General features: G+C 45.0%; 2 protein-coding genes across 3 annotated transcripts; one reads left to right on the top strand and one right to left on the bottom strand.

Annotated features, from left to right (window-relative positions):
• Nucleotides 1-1,296: 1,296 nt before the first annotated feature.
• Nucleotides 1,297-7,748, bottom strand: LOC120689569 (carbon catabolite repressor protein 4 homolog 1-like). 2 transcript variants are annotated; one of them, XR_005681319.1, is made up of 14 exons: nucleotides 7,529-7,742; nucleotides 7,083-7,428; nucleotides 4,467-5,226; nucleotides 3,840-3,926; nucleotides 3,674-3,757; nucleotides 3,516-3,602; nucleotides 3,346-3,432; nucleotides 3,015-3,068; nucleotides 2,840-2,931; nucleotides 2,641-2,755; nucleotides 2,373-2,523; nucleotides 2,100-2,253; nucleotides 1,927-1,977; nucleotides 1,297-1,745 (listed from the first exon to the last, which is right to left on the bottom strand). XR_005681319.1 is itself a non-coding variant. In XM_039971871.1 (13 exons), the coding sequence occupies exons 2-12, from the start codon at nucleotides 7,238-7,240 to the stop codon at nucleotides 2,108-2,110; spliced, it is 1,821 nt and encodes a 606-aa protein (XP_039827805.1). In that variant the 5' UTR covers nucleotides 7,241-7,428; nucleotides 7,529-7,748; the 3' UTR covers nucleotides 1,297-1,745; nucleotides 2,100-2,107. The 2 variants fall into 2 exon arrangements, 1 of the variants encoding a protein (XP_039827805.1); XM_039971871.1 differs by lacking the exon at nucleotides 1,927-1,977 and having other exon boundaries at nucleotides 7,529-7,748.
• Nucleotides 7,749-18,416: 10,668 nt separating this feature from the next.
• Nucleotides 18,417-19,528, top strand: LOC120689567 (angiomotin-like). Its single transcript, XM_039971866.1, has one exon. It carries the CDS (start codon nucleotides 18,630-18,632, stop codon nucleotides 19,386-19,388), a length of 759 nt encoding a protein of 252 aa, XP_039827800.1. The 5' UTR covers nucleotides 18,417-18,629; the 3' UTR covers nucleotides 19,389-19,528.
• The last annotated feature ends 7,699 nt before the right edge of the window (nucleotides 19,529-27,227 follow it).

The raw sequence follows: 27,227 nt of genomic DNA, 5'->3' as shown, positions 1-27,227 counted from the left end.
GTCTTTTGCACTTTAGCATATTCATTTTTGGGCGAGAGTTGTTCGAATTGAGGTATAGTATGTTATATTTTCTTTTTGAATAAAGATGTGGTGTATAGAAAGAATTATCACAGCGACAACTAAGCTAAGAATTGTGTTATTTGAAAAAAAATAATTAGGACAACAATATTGTTATACAACGCAAGTATTTTATAAGTTCATCTGAACCTTTGTAGACGATTATGACAAGATGTACCTACAAGAACAATTGGTGTAACCATACGATTTCATAGTTACAAGAATCTTTTAAATTTGCCACTCTCAATCCCGTTTTCTTTAGCCCCCCCCCCTCTCCCTATAGAATCACGCCTTCAAAAGAATGAAGTCCTGCTCGTGTACCTGTGCCTGCAGTTATAAAAGAACGGACGCCGCCCTTGGGCTGGCAATGGACCGTGCTCCCGTGCTATCGCACGCAAGCCGGGCCCGGCGGTCAGTGGGACCGGGGTACGTGCGCGTGGTCCGGTATTCCGCGGTCGAAAACCTCTTAAAGGCCGTGTTTAAATCATGTAAATGCAAAACAGAAAATTTTTGTAAATCGCTTGCATGGTGTACTAAATTTAGTCAAAAAATAAATCGCATTACAAAAATGGACAGTAAACATGCTCTAATGATGGATTAATTATGCTCATTAGATTCGTCTCGTAGTTTACAGACGAAATCTGTAATTAGTTTTATAATTAGTCTACATTTAATACTTCAAATATTAAAGATTCCCTTGCAAAAACGCAAAATGAGGGAACTAAACACACCCAAAATTTCCCGACGCGCGGCTGCTTGGACTTTTTGACGTACAACTACAATGACGGGTCAACGTTTGCCAGGCCCTGGCACTGACCGGGATCTGGATGTCATATTCTCTAGCTGTCCATGTCATGCCGTTCAGCTGAGCAAGGCAAAGAAAGGCTGTACGTCCGACATCCAAAACTTCGGGTTAACCGCCACCGCCAACGTGTTAGGTGCCACCGTGCCAGTTTGGTAGGGGAAACCAAGGGAACCAAGCTGTGCGTGCTGCGTACCCTCGTGCATTGGCAGTTTAGGCAAAGGACATGCTCCAACCAACTTGTCACAAGGTGGAACAGCCGCACAGGTGACAGACAGGATCTCACAGCTTCACAGGGCCAGCGACCCAAACCCATACGGCTAGCTTCCATTCACGTACAACAAAAATTACGGCACCACACCACACTACCGGCCATGACCCCATGAGTGCCACCCAGGCACCAACCATGAGCTTGTTACCTGTGACTTGAGTTCACGGCACCAACCACACCTGGAGTCTGCATTCCATCGGTACAAGATTCAGAGAGGCTGAGGGGTACACTACACCTTGCATGCAGCAAGGAGTTGAGAGTCAGACAACAGCAAAAAGAAAGGTAAACTAAAACTGCTCCAGAAACCAAACGGAAGGAGATCAAAGTTAAAGAAAAAAAGAAGGAAAAAAAGGCTTACAAGCTGTGGCTGTTAAATGTTTCTCTCAAGTATTTTCTTCTATAGAAAGTAATGGTACACAGGGGCAGCTTAAATATCATGAGCTGAGAGAAATGTAAGGGGGGTAAAATCAAAGTTACAAGCCTCCTTCCCAATCCTGAGGCCGCTTCCTAAGACTGCTTGCTTCCCCGAGGGCCTGCGTTCCGCCAAGCCACAACTTCCACCATGGAAGACTGTTCCACCACCAAGGATGCTGAAGTTAACCTTTTGTTAAAGACCTGGAGAGATTCAGTGAGCGTGATGAACTGATGATTACAATGAATAACAAACATGGTGTGCTAATTGCACACAACCAGAATCTGAATGTCATATGGCTTAGATTGACTAATAAACGAAGCATTGTAAAGGAAGCTTTTCTCTAAGCACATATCAGAAATTTGGCATGTTTCGCAGTATTACATTCTTTCCCCCAAGCAAAAGCAAGATCCAGAAGATCAGACTATGATGAACCTACAATACGCAGATTAAATTATCTGTGGTGCAGCAAAAAGTGCCTGTAAACTCCATGCTGGTCATGTGAACAAAAAAGCAACAATATGACATCACTGATTTCCTTGTTAGTTGTTACATACCTAGCATATCACCGTCTGATTCTAGGCTTGCACCGGAACTCGGCCAAGAGCGCAATGTGATCTGATGACCACTCAGGTGAAGGGAGAGCTGTGTCTTTTCTTAAGCTTTCCTCATCCAGAAGTTCCAATAACGACTCCACTGTCAATGAATCCGCTGAAAGAAGAGAGCAGACATGGCCGTCATCAACCAGTACGACCACAATATCTGCTATAAAGGCTGCAACAATATAATAAAAATCCTACATATGCAGTGATGAGTAGCCATGCACAAACCTGTGTAAAATATGTAATCGACAGTCCCAGTGAAATCTCTTGTGCAATTTGTGAAGAGCGGTTCATTTGTTGCTGGGTCCATCCTTCTCCGCTGGTGCTCTAAATCATAGCCAACACCTACCATTCTTGCAAAAGAAGAATATGTACTGACCTATAATCAAGCAACACCTTTGGTCAGAGCATGACTAGATCAAAAAATGCATAACAAAACCACGACAGATTGACGGATTTAAAAAAAGGATAACAGAACCATGACAATTAACTGTACCAGAGGAAGCTGATGGTTCAACTTGCTTGGAGGGCGTAATATTCCAAGGGGGTCTATGGCCAGATCTGGATGTAGTTGATCAACCTTACCCACTGCAAGAAGCCCATGTGGAGAACTGAAAGATACAATTGTGTGCTTAGAAATTCATGGTTCAAGAACATATAAAGCCTGGTAAATATTGCCTGATATTCACACACACCTCCCAGGGGTTGAATTGAAATCTCCACAGACCAACATAGGAATGTCTGCACTCACCGCTATCTTCTCCAATCCTTTTAGGAGGGTATGAACCTGAAAAAAAATCAATAATTATTGTTGTCGTGAATAATTGAGATGACAGAGACTGCTAGCGCATATAATGTGATGATACCAACCTCCCAAAGCTTCACATCTTTCAGGTCTTGATGGACATTTATATGTGTATTTGCCTGTGAATTGAAATCATTGAAAATAAGAGACCTGAGAAGCTGGGATCCTCGTGACAACAAAATACATTGCGTGTGAAAAGAGTCAAGGAAAGAGACACATATATATGACTAAAAACAGAGAAACACGATAGAAATTCTGTAGCAAAGCAGGCCTCAAAAACAAGAGAAGAATGGTAAAGACATCAAGTTTCTACATGAGGATGATATTATGCATCTGACAATTCTGACATAGATTAGTTCTTCGTACACACCAAAACAAGAAGAGAAGTTCACGTACCACACAAAGGAGCTGCCTTTTACCAGGATTTTCAGCTCCATGATTACCAAATTTGGCTTCTAAAACCGCAATTAGTGCAATGTTGTCCTTCAAAGGAAATGAAAAAAAGAAGATAATTAAAATTCGTAAATAGAATTAATGCTGAGCATACAAAATATTTTTTTTCTTACTTTAATCAATCGGCTTAAAGCCACCCGTTTCTGAGCAGCGGGAATAATCGCATCTGTTAATGACTGTGCAGCCTTATTGAACTCAACCTACAGAAGCAGGTGCAAGAATTAGAAAGATGCAAGCCAGCAGTTAACAATGAACCTGGCAGTGAATGTACCTCATATTTTTTAACATGAGAAAATTTGTCTCTGCGGAAAAAGGTAGCACAGCCATCAATGGCCATAGGATTTCCAGAATACACCTGTGACAGCAATTGAGGAGGATCAAATAGGCTAGCAAATGGTATCGAACAAAATTAAAAAATAAAAGCAACTCAAAGTTACCTCTGTTGTCCTTTTCTTGTAAAGCGCCTGATATCCATGTTTGTCAAGCTCAGGTGCAAAAAAATCTTCGAAGTGGTTTAATTGTACCTAAAAAGGGAGATTTAGTTGGTTTTGATGACCATTGGTACTGATTGGATTTAACTTATGAAAAGATTCCACCAATTATTTGTCATGGTTTAGCCTTAATTGTACTATAATATCCATTTAGGTCAAAAATCAAGAGACCAATATTGCAAAGAGCAGCCTTCAAGAAAAAAAAAAGGTTGTGAAGAGCATAACATAAATGCAAGCAGATTACAACAACAACAACAACAACAACATAGCCTTTTTTCCCAAGCAAGTTGGGGTAGGCTAGAGATGAAACCCGAAAGAAATAAGTTCAAGGTTCAGGCACATTGATAGCTAGTCTCCAAGCGCTCCTATCCAATTAAAAGAAAAAAACTATGGGTCATATACAAGGACAGAATTGATTTCAGCTAAGCAGAACACACTCAGCTCAACAACATTGCAGACATATCTAAAAGTATAATTCTTACATTCTTTGGATTACACAGCGCTAGACTTGCTTAATCTAAAAAAAGGTTTGCCAGAAAAAATAAATTGGAGAGATAGGTTAGAATATTATACCTCCTGAAGACAAATGATATCAGCATGATAACCAATAATTTCACGCAACAAGTTTTGTCTTCTGTAAGCCCAGGAAAGTGCCCATGTTGGGCAGTAGCTATATGCATCACTTGTAGCATATGCATCAGCAAGAATATTGTAGGACAACACAGTGAATGTCCCTAGCGATGAAGTTTGGCTGTCTAAATCCAAGTGACCTAAAACATCTCCGTTCACTTGGATAAGGCGACGTGGGGTGGGAGTTGGTGCAGGGATTACACGTGATGTCATAATTGAAGTCGGAGGCCCCACTGGAGACCTTTTTTCTGAATCCACAGCTACACACTCAAATTTTAGTGCATGCCCAATATCATCAGCTGACGGTGTATATGTCCGCGAACGTCCAACTTCAAACCAAGTCTCTCCAGAGTTCTTATCAGTGCCCGAGGGATACAAAGGCACAGGCCCATTACTAACACTAGGGCTCTGTCCAAAATTTGACAATGAACCAGACCCAGCAGTACTTAGAACTCCAGAACCACCACAGCCAAATCTACCAAATAACTCCTCTTCTTCAGCTCCATTTTCATTTAAAGCACTACTAGCTCGCTCATGCAAAACCTTGTGGTGCTGCCATGCATCAGAGAAGCATTTAGCTGAACAGTGGTAGCTCTTAGTAACAGGTATTTTTGACTTGAGACAACCGAGGCACTGAATTGTTGCTTGTTCCATTGGATGTACACTGCAGATAGGAACTTTCCGATCGCTCTGTATGCGATACCTTCAAGTAAGAAACCAAATCAACATAACCACAACTGGACATGCAGAAGGCTCAGAGAAACTACTAAAAGGACAGTAAAATGCCCACTAGAAGTACATAAAGTACTTTGAAGTACGAATTAACAGAGGGGGTAGTTATTGCAATATGATCACTCTCTACTCCTACATTAATGTTGTGAACTGTGAAGGAGGTTGAATGATTGCAGAATGTCATCTAATAAAAGGTATGTGTGGCCATTTTTCATTGTTTTTTTTTCTAACCGCTAGTGCTTCATTGGTATCACTGTGATACTATTAATACCTATGAGAAAAATAGGTTTGTGTGCATAGTGGGCTGCCACAGTTTTTTTTAAAAACATTAGTACAAAACAATTAATTACACAAGAGATTTTTCTAAATAGTGGAACTAAAGGCCCCGGAACGAATATCAACCAAAAGGAAGAAGAGTTGGGGATCAAAAGACCAAGCTCCAGACTCGAAGATCTAAGGTCCTAGGCGCAAAACTATGTTTTATTTTTGGATCTAGCATATGTTTTTAATCTGTGCAGATTGGCCTACATGGCTCTCAAATAAAGTGAGAATAAGTACAAAGCATCATGCACAAAACTTATGAATCATGCTCACAGGATGATTTAAAAAAATTTAACTTGCTATGGTGACCCTTCAGTACTGCAGGTACTTCAAGCTGTTAATCTATCATGTTTTAGGTGTCATTCATTTCAGATTAAATCTATTTATTGCTACCCATTCATTTACGTCAAGAAACGAAAATTCAGTTCCTCCCTCTGTTCTCCTTGCACAACTAGATGCTGGTCCCTGGGTTCAGCACCATTGCTGCTGCTCAGAGGAACCACCCTAAAACTCCACATCTACTAGCACATTACATATCTACAGTACATTAACTCCTTCAGAATGCTAAAACATATGTCCCAACAGGTTTACGTTAAAAAACCATCATCAAGTAAGTGAATAGGTTTCAGTTGAATGAAAGTAACTAATCTGGTCAGCTCCAATTTAGTAATTTATATAAATGTTTATTTCAAGCATCAGAAACAGAACAATATTAAAGTTAATAACCAGCATTGCCACCTACAAGTTCAACTCACAAAGTTAACATGCTGTTTACTTCAAGGAATAAACCATCTTACAGAATGAGATGACCCATAAGTACAGAATCAAATGACCCGTAAGCTTGCGTTGACTAGTGGAAATGGTTTACCCAATTTACACCAACTCGTGTCTGACAAGGGAAACAAATTGCTTCCACTGGTGGATCCCAAATACTTCTAGTTGGATGACCTCAACTGAGTTAAACAACATTTAATGATGCCAAAATTCTAGCAAGGGAAATAGTGCGTAAACAAAAACAATTGATGACTCCTAGCTGCCTATGGTTGTAACCAAACTGTTCATTGAATTAGCCTAATAGCTGTCTCCGTCCCCATTTAAGAAACCTGATGAGTGGTGTCATTCAAAAATTGGTTAAATATTATTATATATCTAGAGTTTTGTACCCAGATTTGTTTCCAACCTTACAATCTGTCTGTGACATTATAAACTGCGAGTTCCAGCATTTACATTACTTACGGTTCCACCTGTTTCCAAATTAAAGGAGCTTTTGTGCAATTAAAAGCTCTGATCGCACAGTCATAATCCAAATATGATCAAATTGGTTCAAGAAATGTGCACTCATATGAGTTTAGCAACTGCTTAAGCATCAAGGTATCTGCTAAGAAACCCTAAATTGGTCAAAATTCACTACCACAGACAGACGAACAATAGCAGAGCAATAAAATATGCCTAAATGACTTGTTCTATCAACTATATATAGCAGATTTACAATGAGTAGCTGCTTACCATCTGTACCGCATGAACTGGCCATCGGTGGGCGCGGTTTCGGGCACGTCGTCGGTGGAGACTGCACCGTCAGGCCGCCGCAGCAGCACATAGGGCGTGATCTCGCAGCCCACGATCGGGATCTCCGACGGCAGGTGCACCCGAACCACGCTCAGCATCCTCCCTCCCTCCCCTGCTCTCTTCTCCCGAGCCTCAGCCCCGCCGCCGCCGCCGCCTCGACCTGTCTCCCCCTGCAGACGCAAGCCCTAGATCCCCCACCGCCAGGCGGATCCGCCATCACCTGCCGCCGCCGGGCGCCGCCAGCGTTGCCTCCCCCGATCCAAACACCCGCGCTCGGCGCCTGCCCCTGCACGAAACCCCACCACAGACAGCGCCAGCGTCAGGATCCCGCCGCACTGGCCGCCGAGGGGGAATGGGGAGATCCGGGCGGGGGAGCGAGGCCTCGCCTGCGGAAGGTCCCTCGAAGGTTCCGGAACGTTCTGGAGACGCGAGGCGGGGGCCTGGAAATGATTGTTAGGGTTTGGGTTTTGCTCCCTGTTTCTCCCTCCCTCCTTCCGTCTCGCTCTTCGCACTATCTGTTTTCTCTCTCTTTCTGGCTGCCTGCTCGCGTCGCGCGTGGACTTTGGGGTTTCGGTTTCGTGGGGTTCGCGTTGGAATTTTGGGTGGTTTCGAGCGGTCGCGCCCCTTTTGTATTTGTCGATTCGGGAAATGGTAGCGGCACCCGGAACTAGCGTGTGCTGTTTCTGTGGGTGGATAAATAGAAATGGTTGGCTTTTCACGTGTTATAGTTTAATTGGATGATACTTATGTTGTTCATATAAATCTATACTATAAGGATCCAAAGAAATTGAAAAACTTTCTCACCAAGATTAATTGGATTGTACCTCTCACGCCGATCCCACATGGCAGGCCTAAATCTGGGCGGACCCATGATGAACCTATAGAAATCTATCTATCTCTATACTATAAGTCTATCTATACTATAAGGATCCAAAAAAATTAAAAAGCCTTCTCACCAAAATTAATTGGATTGTACCTCTCACGCCGACCCCACATGGCAGGCCTAAATCTGAACGGACCCATGGTGAACCTATAGAAATTGAATGATGCAAAATGAATCTCCCCAAAACGAAAAGTTTTTCTCACTGGCCCTGGCTTACCCACCCGTGTACCCACCTGGTTCAATTTTGGCATTCCCCTTTGATTACGCGGTTTCCTTCTACGCAAACTGAGTCCGAGCATTGCACAGGGCCGCTCCGCGTAAGCGACGCCGAAAAAAAAAAGTCCGCCAGAGTCCGGCGCGGCCGCCGTTGCGCTGTGCCGGAGACGGCGGCAACAGATCTCCGCCAGTCCGCCTGCGTCCGGTGGCCGCCGTTGCGCTGTACCATGCTAGCAAGGGGAAAGTTGCAGCACCATCAGGAATTCCACGCTGTAAGTTGTCCAATGCAAGCCGTGATCTTGATGTAGACAAATTAATCATATTTGTCCTCTGACTTGCTGTGCAAGTGCTCGATCCAACAGTAGTCGGAGAGCAACTTGTTGGCCGCGTCAAACTCCAGGCGTGAGGTGGGATCCCGTCGGCGTCGAGCTCCAGCGAAACCCGCTTCAACGGCGTCGCAAGGGATCGACTACCGGAAGGCCGGGTTCCAGGTCGACTACGAGTGGCGCCGCCGCCTCCTGGTCCCGGCGATCCACTAGAGCAACGCGCTTGATGCAATAGGTTCCGGCGAGGCGAAGCGTGGCGGACAGTGGATGCGCCGCCACCTGGTCCCAGCCATCTGCTAGGGACTGCGCCAAGCCCTGGCAACATAGGAGAGCTGCCGCTACCAGGAGGTCATCGATCCTCCGTCAACCAAAGTCCTTTTCTGGCCTAGACGATGAATGCACGGGACCGTCACTGTGGCAAGCGACCAATGCTTGCTGAATGTTCATCCGAAACAGGGAGCCCTACGTAAGTATTTTCATCTTGGTGCTGTTCTTCTTCTATATGTGATGTGTCAGTGCATCCTGTATATATCTGTATTCTGCTGACCCATGGAGTCACGCCTTCCACTTTCTGATGTCACAAACACGATTGATTCCTGTGTTGCAAAGAGATCCAGGACGACAGACAAAAATTCCTCTTATGCATGTCGTGTTTGTAGTTTCGGTGATTTTGTTCCTAGACAATGATAGTGTTCAATGATGTTATATTTTTTGTGTTCAGGGCTTTCAGCATTGGATTTAAAACGGCAAAGGGACAAAGATAGATATGCAAGGCTGACAGATGAGCAAAAGGCCTAGAGGAACGCAAAAATAAGGGAGAATTATTCACGGAAGAAAGCCGGAATCAGTCAACAAGTTCCATGTGCCTCAGGTGATTCAAAAAGTATGATAGGTTCAGACATAGGTACTGCTGTACCAGCATCAGGTGCGTGCCGTTTATACCAAATAATATATATCCAGTCGAACGAACACGAGTCAATTAATATGGTAGAACAAATATATTTGTCTGTGCTGACAGGATTTACGCGACTTCTTCCCATCCATGAAAATGATGAGGATTTAGTTCCTCTGATTTTGCCCGTCCAGGAAGTGTCCACCATGCTACAAACAGTTCGTGGCAATGCTGACACATCATCAGGTAAGTATCCTGATGATATTCATGCAGGAGAGCACAAGCAAATATATTTAATCCCAGTTTTTTGGTTTTGTTTTCAGCGCCATTAGGTTTCAATCAGCCTTTCATGATTCATGGTAACAACGCTATTTTTGCAAGCAATCAATCTTTGGCGTTCACACACGATAGTATGGAAAATAAATTGAAAAAAGGTACGTACAGTATGGTTATATGGCTTTGCATGAATATAGAATTTTATGAGTGTCATGGCTGATTTGCTTTTCAATAATTGGCTGACTGGTACATATTTTGATTATATTTGATATGGGCAATGGTTATATAGCTTCGTAATAATTTAATTTTTTTTGCTTATTCAGTGAACTGTGGAGAGCAAACACCTCAAGCTATATGTGCTTCCAAAGATTTATTCGGGGTCACACCCGAATGTAGGGTTAACACATTGAATAATGATGATGATGATATGATTACCAACCATGGTAATTATGTTATTTTTCCAAGCAAAGAATTTTTGGCGTTCACACCTGATAATATGGGAAATAGATTGGAAAAAGGTACGTACAGTATGATTTTATGATTGGATTTTCAATGAAAAAGCTACATATAATCGGGCAAGTGTTATATGGCTTCGTAGTAATTTATATTATTTGCTTATTCAGTGAACTGTGAAGAGAAAACACCCCAAGCTATATGTGCCTCCAATGATTTATTCGGGATCACAACCGAATCTAGGGGTTATACGTTGAATAAATTGAGTTTATTGTATTTATGTCTTTGTAATCCTTTAATTTAATTAATGCCTTTTCAGGAAAGTTTGATGAAAAAACTCCAAAAGAGATTAAGAGAGAAAGAGCTAGAAACGATATATTTTTTTTTTGCGAAAGGGAGAGAGCTATATTAACTAGCATGAGAGTTTACATCCCGAGCAACAAGCTGCTCCACACAAAAAGGAAAACGATTGCGCCAGACCGCACTATGAGATAAACATCTGGCGAACTGCGCAAGCGTATAAAAAAAAGGACGTACCCAGTGCCGTAGGCTCCCGCACTGTGCGGGGTCTGGGGGAGGTTATTAGCGGGAGGTCTTTCCCACACATCGTACAATGTGTAGAGGCCACCGCTCGAACCTGTGACCTCTCGGTTCACAGGCGGCAAGCACTACCACTTGCACCAGGCCGCCCTTTTCGAACTGCGCAAGCGTATGATGCCGAGCGTCGACGTTCCGGCTGGTGCAAATACTTGATGATGTTGGCGCAGTCACTCTCAAGGATCGAAGGGGACGCCGTCCACTCAGCCGCCAACGTCAGTCCTTCTTTGCATGCAAGCGCCTCCACCTCCTCCGCCGAACCTGCATCAGAGATAAATTTTCAAGCGGTTAACAGGACCGAGCCCGAACTGTCACGGATCACCACACCAATACCAGGTTCTCTCGAGCTTTCCATGTAGGCACCATCCACATTGATCTTGATCCACCCCTCCTTCGGGGGTTTCCATCACTCGTCAGCATTCGGCAGTTTTGCAATGCTTCTAACTCTGATGTCCCCCACCGGGCACTTGCCCTTCTCGTCCACAACGCCTCGCCAGATAGCTACTAGGTTTCTCCCAGTAACTTGTTAGGAAGTTGATCGATGCCGATCCATTGATCCATCTGCCCTCATGGACCCAGCTGTTGCGGACGAACCAAGAGCGCCACAGGATAAGAATGAGCTGGCCTGTAGCATCCGCCTCCACCAAGTCGATCACGTTTAGCAGCCATTCAGGCCCAGTATGGCGAAGATGTCTCTCCTCAGGTAACGGCCAACAAGTTCGCATTGCTCCTCTCAGTGCCTTCGCATGGTCGCATTGCATAACCGTGTGATACCCTGTTTCCTCCCCTGAGCCACATATGCTGCATTCGGCATCTGGTTCCAGGCGCCTCCTGTGCTTGTTGGAATTTGTTGCTAACCCACCATGGATCAATTTCCACGCAAAGATACGAACTTTGTGAGGGATCGGCAAGGACCAGAACTTCTTCCACACCGTACGACTCCCGTCTGGATGCCTACTTGATGATCCCAAGTCTGAATCGACATCCTTCAAGTTCACTCCCAGCTTGTATGCACTCCGCACAGTGGAACAACCAGATTTCTCGAAATGCCAGGCCACAAAATCCTCCGATGGGCTCCACGGAATTTTGACCGTTTTAATAACTTCCACGTCATGCTGGTAAAAGTATCGCTCCAGAACATCTACCTTCCAGCTCTTCGTTTCCTCGTCAATCAGGCTACTGACCCACTTTAAGCGGCATGGCCTTCTTTTCCTTGCAGGGATAGCCCCCTTGGGATCCATGCATGCCTCCAAATCTTGATGTTGGAACCACGACCAACTCTCCAAATTGCCCCCTTTTTCAGTAGCTCTAACCCATGCATTATGGCTCTCCACGTAGGCGACACCTGGGTAGGGAAAGCAGTGTCCAGTAAATCGCCATTAGGAAAGTATTTGGCCTTCAACAATTTGGCAGGAATTCAATCAACCTCCAAGCTTGTCTGGCCAACAATGCCTGATTAAATATTTTGAGGTCTCTGAAACCCAAACCACCTCTGCCTTTACATCTTGTAAATTTCTCCCATGCAATCCACGTAAATTTCTCCCATGCTATGTCCGCGAGTAATAGACAAGATAGATTTTGTAAACAGAAAATCACACGTAAAATTAATAAGAAGGCGTTTGAGGACAATGCAATTGATTGTGAAATTGTAAATGGACAGCATACTGGCAAATGAGTTTTTATACCAAGAATACCCTTGTCTCCATCGGAGGATATTTCACTACCTTTTAAGTTCAAGTGGAAACAATTTCCAGTAAGGCTCCGTTTTGCAATGACTATAAATAAAGCTCAGGGTCAAACTATCCCGAATGTTGGGATCTATCTTCCGGAACCAGTTTTCTCCCACGGACAACTATATGTTGCTTTATCCAGAGGTGTTTCACGTTCTACTACATGGATGCTGGCCAAACCTAACAAAAGCGTGGATCCCACTGGCAGAAGAACCAAAAATATTGTTTTCAGAGATAACTTACAGACTTGGAAATAGAGCCATTCATATTTTAATACAAATATCTCACTTGATGTATACTATTTTATTTCAGTGTCAATGCTGTTGGTTTTACCCTAACACATTAGAGTTTCAAAAGAACAGTTTGACTTTTTTTTTTCTTCATGCTGCCATGGTACTTTGCAGTCGCATAGACTCTGGAGAGTTGACAGAGAAGCAAGATTACCCTGTGGATGAAGGAGCTCGTCTGCTTGATCGTCGTTCCACACCCTAATTGGTTCCTTCCGACCAAACCATTAAGGGGCACAAGCATGTGAACAAATTGATTCTGTTTAAGGTCATCCGTATCGTTTTGTTTAAGGGTACTTATTACACCATTGTAATCAATTTTTGGTCCATTATCTATCTATACTATAAGGATCCACGACAATTGAAATATTCATCACCAAGTTTAGCCCCCATACCCACCTCATAAACTCTATTTTTAGACCCACCTGGAAACATCAAATGTTTGACAGGGAGATGGCATGCCGAAAACAATTCCTTCGTCAGTTGAATCGTCGCCTCGCGCTCCTGCCCCCTCCGATTTTTTTCACCGCGAGTTGCACCCACGGCGCCGGTTTTACCCACACCGGTTTTTCACCCGTCCACCAGTTTTCCACCCGGTTTTTCCACCAGGAACGCGGAGCCGCGCTGGTCACGGCGCTGATTTTAAAATCCCGCGACCTTCCCAGCCTGCGTCCTCAGTTTGCGCCCGCACGATCGCGACCTTCCCTGCAAGACGTCGCGGAACGCTGACCTCCCTCCCTCCCTCGACGATCTCCTGCGCGGAACTCCGCCGCCGTCGGCACGGCGATACCCTGCACGTAGGGCACGGAGTTGCAAGCCCTTGCGGAACGTCGACCTCCCACCCTCCCTGGACGATCTCTATGATCGCACGGAGCGTCTCGTCCTACGGTTGCGCGGCGTCCTCACCGCCGCCGAGCCGGCGCGGATCGCACATCGCAGCGCCGAACGTCTAGAGGTAAACGTACTTGCCCTTGAGTTGCAAGCCCTCGCAGAACGCCGACCTCCCTCCCTCGCTCGCTCAACGATCTCCCGCGCGGAACGTCGACCTCCCACCCTCCCTGGACGATCTCTATGATCGCGCGGAGCGTCTCGTCCTACGGTTGCGCGGCGTCCTCACCACCGCCGATTCCGTGCGCCGCCTGCCCCTCCGGCCGCGCGATTCCGTGCGCCGCCGGCGAGCTACAGCTCCTGCTCCCGCGCGCCGCCGGCGTCCGCGTCGCCCGGCGAGCTCCGGCCCTGCGGTTCCCAATCCCTCCCGGCGCCGCACCAACCTCTTGCGCCGCACCCCCTGCGACATCGCTCTCCTTCACGGCGCCGCTCCCCTCCTACCGTCGCCGATCCGGGGACTGGCGCCGCCGGCCAGCTCCCGCGAGATCGCTCACTTCTCTGCATCGGCGGCTAGCCGGCTATGGCAACAGAAGCGTTGGACGGACCCAGGGATCCAATCTTCTCCGCGGCAACTTGCTATTCCTCCCGTGGAGATGCTCCAGTGAGGCAGCGAGTCAGGTCCCCGTCGAGCTCCTCGCCCTGCGCAAGTTGCTCCTTGGTCTACCTCACCCCGAATCCCCAAGGTACGCAGATCGATCCAAGGGTGCCCTACGAGAATGTTTCTCATTCTAATTTCCTCTTTGCATGCAGATCAAAGATTCTTCGAGAGGAGGATCTTAACTACCTCTACTTTATTTGGACCATGGCGGATGTGATTTCTGGATGGATATTATGTGTTTGCCCCAAGCTAAGTAAATCTGCTGCTTACTATGTGTTTGCCCCAAGCTAACATAATGTTCACAATAGAAAATTCTGGGGTCGTACACTATGTTGATATCTGGTTTATGGGGAAAAAATGATGGATTGGCTATTCTGAGTTATCATGTGAGCAATACCTTACATTTGCATGCATGCTGCATCTCAATTATTGCCATTTCACTGGGTTGAATTAGCCAATTCGGTACTAAAAAAACTATCCTTTGATGATTCTCTGTTCTTGTCCACTTTCCTTCATTTTAGCAATGACTGTAGAAGTTCAAGCATCTTCACAAGGGATATAGGTAACGGATAGTACAAGCATCTTCAGCGTCAACAGAGAGAGCTGATGCCCATGCAGATCAGTGACTGGAGAGGACAATTGATTTCCATGAATGCTTTGGTAATTTACCATCTGATCATCTGAATGTCAGGACCATGAGGTTCAGTTCAATATAAGAGGGTGCATTTCTTTTGTCAGAAAATTTACTGATCTATCATAATCCACCCATTTTTCTGTAATAGGATTTAAATTGAGATGGTTTTATTCGATCAACTTATAATACACTGAGTACTACTGCATACTATTATCATTTGTTGATTTGGGTATTCTGGTTGATATATATACATACCAACAATTTATTCCCAGGTTAATATGCATTTTAGAGTTATATCATTACCACAGCCTGGATCAGTCCTTTAGACAAGGGTATGCAGTACTAACTGATAGTCTACTTGCAAAATGTTGGGGTGGACTTCAGTCAGGGTTCTGTCAGATTCTATTAGAGTATATTGATAGTGTGTTCTGCTGCGCTGTACTAGCTAGAGTTCAGGTTTCTGCCCTGTTCATCCCATGTAATTTGGAGTATTTTTATGCATGTTGTTTTATTTAACTGTCCAATATGTTAGAAAAAGATATATGTGTAATCTAAAAGAAAAGTGTATCAGAGCTATTTACTTAAAACACGTGCATTTCCTTGATGGTTGATGATAAATAGGCAAATTATCTTATAGGGGTTGGGGGGTGGGGGGGGGAGGAAAGGACTATCGTACAAGGACAAAAAGACTTATCTCAATAATGATTATTTACAAAAAATAATTGTTTGATATTTGTCTTCTTTGAGCATGTAGTTTTTTTAGGGGGGGGGATATTTGGCAGCAACGAAAACGGCCTTGGAGCCTTCTACTGCAGCTCAATTTGAGGATGACAAAGCAATCATGTGAGGCCCTAATTCTTCTTCATGTTGAAAAGTTTTTGATGCCAATGCTCGTGCTTACCTGGTCTGTTTAAGCCATTTGATTTCTATGTGAAATAACTCTCTGTCTTACCTCTACATCACTTAAATATTTGTTGATTGATTTGTGCGCTAATTTGGTTTGTTGTATATGGACATAACACACAAGTTTATTGAAGATGCATAACAGTTCTGTTTTGAAAATTTCTAATTTTCTGAGTTTTTTTACACACGTATGTGCCGTACGTGGGCCTCTGCTAGTATACTTTATTTATCAGAAAAATTATGGTTGTGTTCTATAATGGATTATTCTCAAAAGATATAGTATCAACATTTGCAGATTTAAGAAATAGTAGAAGGTAGGGTATGTTATTTCTTTGGTAGATAAATTCAAAGTATGGGTTCTCATATGTTAAGAGTCCAATTAGATAATACTAGAAAGGCCTGCGGATTTGCCACACGGGGCCTGTATCCCGCATCATAGTATTGTAGTTGATGCAAATTTTAGTTGATGTATGTAATAGTTTTTTTAAGCTACGTAGTTAAGATAAATCCATCACTCCGTTATTTTCATATATGTGTCATGGTCTGCAGCCCGTTGTTGCATTTGGTATATATTTTGGGTATTGTATTATCATGACACTATTGTTTAAGTAGTATATTATTTTGGGTATTGAAATGGAGCTACGATATTTGTTGATGTATTTATTGTAGTGAAAGAAGGTGTAAAATATTTTTTATGGGGAGAGCCGAGCACAATTAGTTGTAATGTATTTGCGAAATCATGTTGCAATTAATAGATGTGTTATTTTTTTAAAGAAGTAGTGGTTATATTAAAACATGATGCATTATTGTGGAGGTAGCATGAGAAGTCATAGAAGAACGGTGGTACGAATTACGAAAGCGAATTGCTATATAGTAAAGTTGTAGATTTTGAAATTCTAGGCAACTTTTGTGTTAATTATTTTTTGATTTGAAGATGTTTGGTGTCCAAATTGTAGGTACAATGGGTTGTATGTAGCGTTTGTGAACAAGTTGGGAAAGATTTTGAATTTTAAAATTTACTCTATAATAAAGTTGCAGATTTTGAATTTTTGATCAAATTCTATGTTGAGAAACTTTTGATTCCGGCGTGTTTTGCTGTTAAAATTGTATGTATAATATTGCTCATGGAAAAGCAAGGGATGGAACGAGTTGTGGTTTGATTTAATTAAAATCCGAGGTTTCTTTTAAAATCATGCGAGAGGACCAAGATGTATGGTTGATTTTATGAAAAGTTAAGGTTTTCTTTGCAAATTTTTATAAACCTAAATCATTGGACTGTGGGTTGATTTCTTTGAAGACTGAGGTTTTTTTTTTTGCAAATGACTAGAAAATGCACGATCTGGACCGCTGGCTGATCCGACGGCCAGGAAAAGCAGACGATGTGGCCGGCGTCATTGGCCCTCTTTTTGGTGCGAGAATCGTAGTAAGAGATGTGCATAAATTAATATGGAACACATCTAACAACTCTGCATATTAATATGTCTCCTTAATAAAAAGCATGTGTTAATTTGTTCAATAATGATATGGTCCTCAGCACAAGGTATCAACAAATAAACCATTAAATATTAATTTTTTTGTATCCATTCAAACCAGAACTTTATTTTTCTGAGTGGTTGAAGAAAATAGTGCCTAAAACTAAACTCACACACAATGACAAGATTACACCTTGACAAGATTACACCTCTGTAAGAGCTACTCCGAGATCTCGATCAAGATTGGTTCAAGCAAGTCAAATTTTAATCATAGATCAAAATTGCAATTAATGCATTTGAAATGGTTCATGAGAACTACTTTGTATAGTACATGGTATCTAAATGCCATGTATTCCATATTACAAGTAAGATTATTCAAAAAATAAGTTCTAAAAATATTAAGTATTGAACTGTCTTCAGAATGATACTTAAAGTGTTGATCAAACAAGAAAAATGTTGCGAGAATATTAAGGTATCTAACTAATGAACATATATCAAGAATGTTTTTCCAAAATTTGGAAACTTTGGTAGCATTAACACAATGAGAGCCTGAACTCAATTGACTAGCAATAGACTAAAACCTAAACACCACAATGAATTCTCTTTCCCATATATGAGATATGATAAGAAAAGTAAAAAAATTGAGACATCCCTTTCACAGGACGCAACATGTAATATGCAGAATAAATTATTCATGACACTTTCAGATATGATACAAAAAGAGTAATTGATTATCAAAGTGTTATTATTTGAGGATAAATCCATGGTTTATTTATTTCTTTGTTCCATGTACGTCTTGTTGCCAAACACAAATTTCAATGCAAGTTAACCATATATCATCAGATTAACTTATGTAAGTACTAATTCTGTATCTAGGTGTACATCTAATTACATCATCATATTAACTTATGCCAAACACAAAATTCAATGTACACCTTTGGATGTGGCTTAGTCACGTAGCTAAAATTCTATTTAACAAGTAGCACTCTTTTTTTTTGCGGAACTTTAACAAGTAGCACTCGTAGACAACACACACTCTATCCTCTGTAAATGGAGCGAGACAAAGGTTGAAAATTACTCTCTCTTTTTTGAGATCAGGTTGAAAATTACTCGAATGCTGATATTCCGATAGAAGATTGTCACTAATTTGTTTTGAGATGATACAATATTGGAAATTGGGCCCACCTAGCTGGGCCCTCTGGATGGGCCGGCAAATAAGAGTCACACAAGGCCTTCTTCACAAGGCTCCAAGCCTCCCCCAACCAAAAAAGTCGCGAAGACCACCGCTGCCCCCACTTCCTGACGCCGCCGGCCGTCGACGGACGGACCCCAATGGACTCCCCCGGCCGGCCCCGCCGCTCTCCGCCCGCCGAGCGCTTCCTCGGCCTCTTCTCCACCCCGTCCCCCTCCCTCCCCTCTTCCTCGCCCTCCGCCGGGGACGAGCTCCTCGAGGGCGACCTCCTCTTCCCCGCCCCGGCCCCCTCCTTGGACCCGCCGCCTGACAGCTCCAAGAATCCGGGCCGCGTCCCGCGTGGTCACCTCGGCCTGCTCGCCGCGCTCCAAGAAGGCGAACGGAAGGTACCTGGACGCGGCGGAGCTGCTGCTGCCGTGGCAGTGTCCACGGTCACATCCGGAACCGCTGGGACGCTGCTCCGTCGCAAGGCGACCATCGCCGCGGCTGCCGCGGCGGCGTCGGCTTCCTCAGCGACGCCGTTGCGGTCCCCGCCATCCGCCTCGCGCGCCATCCCGGTGGCGCCGAGGGCCAGGGACCCCGAGCTGCCGCCCGCGGTGCCGTACCACCAGTCGGCCCCCGTCCAGGTCCCCATTCCCCCACCTTGGAGTCGCGGGCGCAAATGGGACGAACTCAACGGTGGGTCTGGCGACGGGGACGACGACGACGAGGAGCTCTTCCGTGGGGACGCCGCCATGCTGCCCCCGCACGAGATGGTGGCGCGCGCGTCCGCGGGTGGCGGCTACGGCGTGCCCGGTAAGCCGTCCTCGATGCTGGAGGGCGTCGGCCGCACGCTCAAGGGACGCGACCTCCGGCGTGTGCGCGACGCCGTGCTCCGGCAGACCGGCTTTCTTGACTGAATCCGGCAGAGGTGGTAACTTTTTTTTTTGGGCTGCATGATCTCAGTTGTAGCTTTGGTAATGAATCGTACCGTAATTCTAGAAATGTTCGTGCCTTGTGTTTGCGTACAAGGAGAGGTGAAACCAGAAAATTATGGATAGCTTGTTGTGACGGAACTGTCAAATTAAAACTTTAATTAAGCGTAATGGCCGTTATTTGAACACATCGGGCTCATTAGCTTAACGGCTTAATTTGGCGATCCTTTCTCAATCACGGCCCGATCGAAACAACACCGGTAGTCCCACACGAAGGTGGGCGCAGATGGTACAAGCACGACTCATTACTTGAAAATACAAGAGTGATCACGACACGAAACATTTAATTTTAGTTCAAATACATAAATAATTTACAACCTAACTTCACAAAAGATACGACTGAAGTTCAAAAATAAAAGATACTACAACTATTCTAGCTTTCGCCAGTTCTGATCTAATAAGACCGGTCGGATCGGTCTACGCAAAACAGAAAAGCTGCACACTCAGCCCACAAGTGTACAACTCGATAGCGCCCTAACCTAAGGGTCCCGCTCCTCGACCTGCCACCCCTCTGCATCCCGGCGGATGAACTTGACACAACAGGGGCAGAAATCGACGTCCGGGTGTCCTATAATAATAAATGTGGCAACAAACCCTGAGTATACTAATACTCAGCAAGGCTTATCCGACCAGTGGGTATAACTTAGCCCACATATCTAGACACGCAAGGCTTTTGGCTGGTGGTTTGTTCTTGCAGAAATAGCAACTAGAGGTGTATCCTTACTTTCAACATTTTAACCGCACATTTTATAGAGCTAGACTCTCCCTAAAGTTGCCTGTCTACACACATGTGGAGCATCCAATAAGATTCAGAATTTATATCCATTTTTATATCTTTAATACCCTAACTCATTCGCTACGGTGTGACAAAGAGACCAAGGCCCTCATATCCGCGAGACACGGCGAATCGATTCGATTTAACCTTGCAAGGTGGACCTAACCAACACGGCACGTATTTGTCCCGTCGGACTATACATGCCAACCATTCCCCTCCCCGCCTCGAACTACAGGAACCAGCCCAACGACATATGGTCAGCCGAGCTCAACGTGAGACCACCAAAAGTAAACATTTGTATCCCAATTCTCCGCGACTACTCGACTCGCCCCAGGAGTTGGGTGCGAGTTCCTGTACTTTCGAAGCAAGGCAGTACTCGGCTTACCGGTTTCGACTACCTCCTACTCCCGGCATGCGGTTAGTACAATTCAATCCCCGATCAGCACTGCCACAACGACCGGTCCTTAATCGACACGGACGGGGCTAAGACACCCAGGAACCCTGTCCTGCTGCCAAACCTAATACCATCATCCCCGCCCGGTCTCACATCTCCATAACCATTTCAAACCACTTCAACAATACTGATGTACGAAGATAATAATGTATCTCGCGAGTAACCGGCAATTACTCGGCTTCTAAAGTTTCCTGTGTCTCGCGAGTGACACGAAGCCACCCGACTTCTACCGGACTTATTTAGCCTAGCACCGCTATCGACCTAGACTTACTAGTAAACTCAAGGAAACCTAGGGGTTATACAGCTAGGGTTCCAATCAATCCCTAATACGTAATGCACAAGTAATAGATAAAACATATACATAGTGATTCATAATTTAAAATAATAGGACATGCACCGGGGCTTGCCTTGCGTCAGCTACTCAACACTGGGGTGAGTTGGGCCTTGGGCCGACTCCCCGCGAACCTCCTCCTGCGGGGCTTGCCCCTGCGGCTCCTGTGGCTCCGCAACCACCTCGTACACGGCTCCCTCGGCGGCAGCGGCTACACGTATGCAATGATATGAGGATGCATGCAAAATAATTTGAAACTTTGAAATTAACCCCAACCTATCATAATTACTACTAACCGAATAACCCAGCGTCCATAACTCTGCATAACCCGGAATATCCGGACTAATACCCGAAGTTTCCGAGTTCCCAAATCCGGAGTCTCCGGGCCTAAACCCGGAGTTTCCGGGACGACATTTCCGGAGTATCCGGGAAAATACCCGGAGTATCCGGGTGTCGCGCTGCTTTCGCCCCCAAAACTGAAATTTTGATTGAGGCAAAATCAACCCACAAAATTTGAAACCCTTCTAGATCCTAGTAGAGTGATTCATAAGAAGATGATTGACCCAAAGGAAATCGCTTAACACATCCTAAAATGATCAAACCACTTAGCCCTAGCTTGGGTACCTTGAGGAAGCTTCCCTTGCAAGAAAAACTCGAAAATGAAACCACCCCAAGGTGGAATACCTGGAGAAGATGATTCCCCACGTCGATTTGAGCTTCTTTGGCCTCGGAAATGGATTGGGAGGGAAGGATTTGGAGTTTAGGGCTAAGGAGAGAGGAAGAGCTCGTGGAGAGAGTGAGGAGGAGAGAAAAATGGAGTAATAACGTTTGGGAACAGTCACCATACCCAAGATACGTAATATAGCACTTCGGGTCCGTAGTATCCGGAAGAATACCCGGAGTATCCGGGTTAACCCGGAATTTCCGGTCTAATACCCGGAGTACCCGGATATCTCCGGAAGTTCCGGATCCAATTCCGGAGGTTCCGGTTTTCTCTGTCTCCAGAATTTGAAAACTAAACTTGGATCCATTTCTGTCTCGATTTGTAACGGAACGTTTTAAGTCACTAACTAGCTAATTAAATCCCAAGTTTAACACTCGGGTGTTACAATCTTCCCCCCAAAAAGAAATCTTGTCCCGAGATTTAGGGATGGTGCAAGAAATTAAAACAAAGAGGGAATGGTTAAATACCTCGATGAGTTTGTAGCAACTCAGGATATTTGGACCGAAGAAATTCTTCTGTTTCCCAAGTGGCTTCCCGCTCGGAATGATTACTCCACTGAACCTTATAAAAATTGCTGGTTTGATTCCGAGTAACACGAGTCTTGAAATCAACAATTTTTATTGGTTGCTCCGGATAGACAAGATCGGGCTCCAGTTGCAGTTTCTCGAGGTCAATCACCTTTTCTGGAACACGGAGGCACTTCCGGAGCTGGGAGACATGGAAAATATTATGAACTGCGGATAATTGAGCAGGAAGTTCCAGGCGATACGCTACCGGCCCACATTGTTCAATGATAAGAAAAGGCCCAACGTAGCGAGGTGCAAGTTTTCCTTTTACGCCGAATCGCTGAACCCCTTTCATTGGAGAGACCTGTAAGTAAACATGATCTCCCACTTGAAACAGGACAGATCGATGTTTCTTATCCGCGTAACTCTTTTGTCGGGATTTCGCAACCTTTAAATTTTCCTGAATGACCCGAACCTGTTCTTCTGCTTCATTCACCATGTCCGGCCCAAAGAAAGTTCTTTCCCCAGCTTCTGACCAATTTAATGGTGTTCTGCATTTACGTCCATATAAGGCATCAAAAGGAGCCATTCTGATGCTCTCCTGATAGCTATTGTTATAAGCGAACTCGGCTAAAGGTAGGCATTCATCCCATTTCTGACTGTAGGTGAGTGCACACGCTCTGAGCATATCCTCCAGAATCTGATTGATTCTCTCTGTCTGGCCATCTGTCTGGGGATGATAGGCTGAACTGCGGATCAGTTGTGTACTAAGAGCGGCATGGAAATGTTCCCAAAACCGGGCTATGAATTGAGTACCCCGGTCCGAAATGATGGTCTTTGGAATTCCATGAAGACTCACAATACGGTCCATATACAATTGTGCGTATTGTTTTGCCGTATGTGTTATCTTTACCGGCAGAAAATGAGCCGACTTGGTAAGACGATCTACAATAACCCATATCGAGTCATACCCCTTGGAAGTTTTGGGTAAGCCGTCAATGAAATCCATGCTGATGTCTTCCCACTTCCAGGACGGGATACTTAAGGGCTGTAAAGGGCCGGTTGATCTCAAATGGCTCGCTTTAACCCTCTGACAAGTGTCACATTCGGACACATATCTGGCAATTTCCCGCTTCATCCTTGTCCACCAAAATCGCTGTTTTAGATCCTGATACATCTTGTTGCTGCCAGGATGAATAGAATACCTAGAGAGATGAGCCTCATCGAGAATCTGCTTTCGAAGCTCCAGATCTTTAGGCACCACTAGTCGGTCCTTAAACCATAGAACACCCTCGTCATCTAGATGGAAACATGTCACCCGAGGGTCATTTTCTCTGAGCCTTTGTCTAATCTTTTCTATGCCAATATTGCCTTTCTGAGCCGCAATAACTTGATCTCGAAGAGTTGGGGTGAGAACAATGTTAGCAAGAGTACCCTCAGCCACAATAGCCAAATTCATCTTCTCCATTTCTTGACACAAGTTTTCATGCAAAACTGTAGCTGAGACGCAGTTGCATCTTGCCTTGCGACTTAATGCATCAGCAACAACATTTGCCTTGCCCGGGTGATAATGAATCTCCAGGTCATAATCCTTAATCAATTCTAACCACCGTCTCTGGCGCAAATTCAACTCATTCTGGGTGAAAATATACTTAAGACTCTTATGGTCTGAGTATATATGAACAGGGTTGCCCAGAAGATAATGGCGCCAGATTTTTAATGCATGTACCACGGCTGCCAATTCTAGATCATGCGTGGTGTAATTCTCCTCATGTCGCCTGAGGGCTCTGGAAGCATAAACAATTACCCTCTGGTCTTGCATGAGTACGCAGACGAGGCCCGTACCTGTTACATTCAATACATATCAAGGCCGAATCACAGCCGGCTGGATTAAACAGGGGTGAGGACACAGCGAGGACTCGTACCTGATGCATCACAATATACATCAAAGGGCCGAGTAATATCCGGCTGAGCCAGGACAGGGGCAGACGTCAGAAGCTTTCTCACGGTCTAAAAAGCCTGCTCACATTTGTCATCCCACTTGAATCTCACCCCTTTCTTGAGTAATTCAGTCATGGGTCTAGCAATTTTTGAGAACTCCGGTACAAACCGGCGATAATAGCCTGCTAGCCCAAGGAAACTCCGGATCTCTGAAAACAGACTCTGGAGTCTTCCAATTCAGGACATCCTGAATCTTGCTAGGATCAACAGAAATCCCCTTGTCTGAGATGATGTGGCCCAAGAACTGGACTTCCTTGAGCCAGAAATCACATTTACTGAATTTGGCGTACAGCTTGTGCTCCCGCAGGCGCTGAAGCACAATGCGGAGATGCTCGCATGCTCTTCCTCATTCTTGGAAAATATCAGGATGTCGTCAATGAAAATCACGACGAACTTATCTAGCTCGGGCATGAACACCGAGTTCATGAGATACATGAAATGAGCAGGGGCATTCGTTAGCCCGAAAGACATGATCAGATATTCAAAGAGTCCATATCTGGTGGAAAAAGCCGTCTTGGGAATATCCTCAGCTCTAATCTTTATCTGATAATAGCCAGAGCGTAGATCAATTTTGGAAAATACTTTGGCCCCGAATAGCTGATCAAACAGGATATCAATCCGGGGAAGTGGATACTTATTCTTAATTGTGACGGCATTCAGAAGTCTATAGTCCACACACAACCTGAGGCTTTCATCCTTCTTTTTCACAAAGAGTGCAGGACAGCCCCAAGGTGAAGTGCTAGGACGGATATAGCACTTATCAAGCAACTCTTGCAATTGTTTCTTTAGCTCGGCTAACTCATTAGGTGGCATACGGTAGGGTCTTCGGGAAATGGGTGCCGTGCCCGGTTGCAACTCAATAGCAAACTCCACATCACGATCGGGAGGCATTCCATGCAACTCATCCGGAAAGACATCCGGATACTCACATACCACTGGTATGTCTGCTAACTTTTTGCTTTCAACCTGATTGACCGTGGAAGTCACTGACATGTGATCCCTCAAGTTCAAGGTCATACTACCATGGTTAGAAGATTTGATGTGCACAGATTGTGAAGTCGTGTCTAGATTAACTCCCTGACCTTCCATCCAATTCATGCCCAATATAATATCTATCTTTTGTGTTGGTAACATTATCAGGGCTGTAGGAAAATTTTTTCCATGCAATTGCAAGGGTACTTGATTGACAAACTGATTAGTGATTAACTTTCCCCCAGGTGAGTAAATCTGATACGGTTTGGGCATGCTTTCTATCTTCAGTCCTAATCTAACCGCACATTCTTTGCTCATAAAAGTATGGGATGCCCCTGAATCAAATAATACTGTAACGGGTCGATCGTTTACTGAGAACGTACCCACCATCACTGGAGCGCCCTCGGGAATACCCTCAAGGGTGGTGTAGTGCACTTGCCCCCGCTTGAAATGAGCCACGTGCTGCTTCTGGCTCTGCTGACCGGACTGCTGGCCCTGTTTTGGTGGCATCGGGCAGTTCCGTGCAAAGTGTCCCGGCTGCCCACAGTTGTAACACGGAAACAAATTGGGGCGTACCCCCGGCTGCTACACCCAGACCTTCTGCTCACTCTGCTGAGGAACAGGAGGCCTGACCGTCCCCTGAGGCTGTGTATACTGGGGTGGTCGATACCCCCACTGCTGCTGTGGATGGTGCTGAAAGGGGGCTCTCTGTGGGCCTAACTGGACAAGGCGAAACCGCTGTGGGGCGCTACTCGAAGATCCCTCTACCGGTGCTTTTCTCTTTTTCTCTGCCTTATGAGCCAGGTGGGCGTCCTCCTGAATGATAGCCCCATTCACCAGCTCACTGAGCGTGTTGAACTTGAACATTGCCAGGCGATCCTGGAGCTTGCTGCTAAGCCCCTGCTTGAAGCACGTCTGTTTTTTCTCATCAGTGTCTACATGATAACCAGCATATTGGGATAGGGTGTTGAACGTCTGGGCATACTGCATCACACTGTTGTTGCCCTGCTTTAGGGCCAAGAACTCAGTCAATTTTCTTCTAATTACCCCTGCTGGAACATGATGTGCCCTGAAGGCCTCCTTGAACTCTGCCCACGTGAATTGAGTGCCAGCAGGAAACATAGCCACGTGGTTGTCCCACCACGTACGTGCGGGACCTCGGAGCTGCTGTGCTGCAAAGGCGGCTTTGTCCCCATCATTGTATGGGTATAGCGTGAATTTGGACTCGATGGTCTTAAGCCAGCTGTCGGCTTCCAATGGCTCGTCCGCTTTGTGAAAAAGCGGCGGCTGGGTCCCCAGGAACTCTTGGTACCCAGGAACAGGTGGTGGGTGGTGTCCTGGCAGTGGCGCTGCCCCTTGCTCCACGAGCCGACGAAGGAGTGCCGTCTGCTCGTCGCGCCCAGTCAACATGGCCGCAATGGCCTGAGTCAAATCCGGAGGGTTCGGGGGTTCCCCCATTCTGCATCCAGCCATGGATGGATTAGTCCCATAATTTCGATTATAAAACAATCAACCATGGAAGAAGGCAGGAAGCGTAAATTAAATCAAAAAGCCAGGAATCTTTTGCAACCAAATCCGGAATAATATCTGGAATATCCGGATACCCCAATCCGGACTATCCGGACATATGTCCGGAGTCTCCGGATACCCCACCCGGACTATCCGGAACTATATCCGGAATATCCGGTTTTTCACGTCGCGTGCACCACGCCCCCAAAACTTAAGATGCAGAAATTTTTAAAGCAAAGAATGACATGATGCATGACCGCCCTATGTTAATTCTCTCACCCCAAAGACTAAACATCTAACTACTCCTCTAACATAGCTTCATAGGGCTTACTACGAATACTCCCACCCATAACAGTAAACTACATTCATCCTAAGTCAAAATTTCATTTCATTTTCATTTTTTATCTCGAAATTAGTCAGGCCTGTACCACCCCCGATGTGTTTCGGCTCTGATACCAGCTGTGACGGAACCGCCAAATTAAAACTCTAATT

The sequence above is a fragment of the Panicum virgatum genome, chromosome 9N (assembly GCF_016808335.1).
Source record: "Panicum virgatum strain AP13 chromosome 9N, P.virgatum_v5, whole genome shotgun sequence".
NCBI lineage: Eukaryota > Viridiplantae > Streptophyta > Magnoliopsida > Poales > Poaceae > Panicum > Panicum virgatum.
This window is presented reverse-complemented; position numbering and strand designations above follow the sequence as displayed.

Coding starts and splice junctions, on each gene's coding strand:
- LOC120689569 (XM_039971871.1), bottom strand. CDS start 7,240: ATGCTGAGCGTGGTTCGGGTGCACCTGCCGTCGGAGATCCCGATCGTG. Junction 2,932..3,014: donor AAGATGTGAAGCTTTGGGAG/GTTGGTATCATC, acceptor ATTTTTTTTCAG/GTTCATACCCTCCTAAAAGG. Junction 2,254..2,372: donor CGATTACATATTTTACACAG/GTTTGTGCATGG, acceptor CTCTTCTTTCAG/CGGATTCATTGACAGTGGAG.
- LOC120689567 (XM_039971866.1), top strand. CDS start 18,630: ATGGACTCCCCCGGCCGGCCCCGCCGCTCTCCGCCCGCCGAGCGCTTC.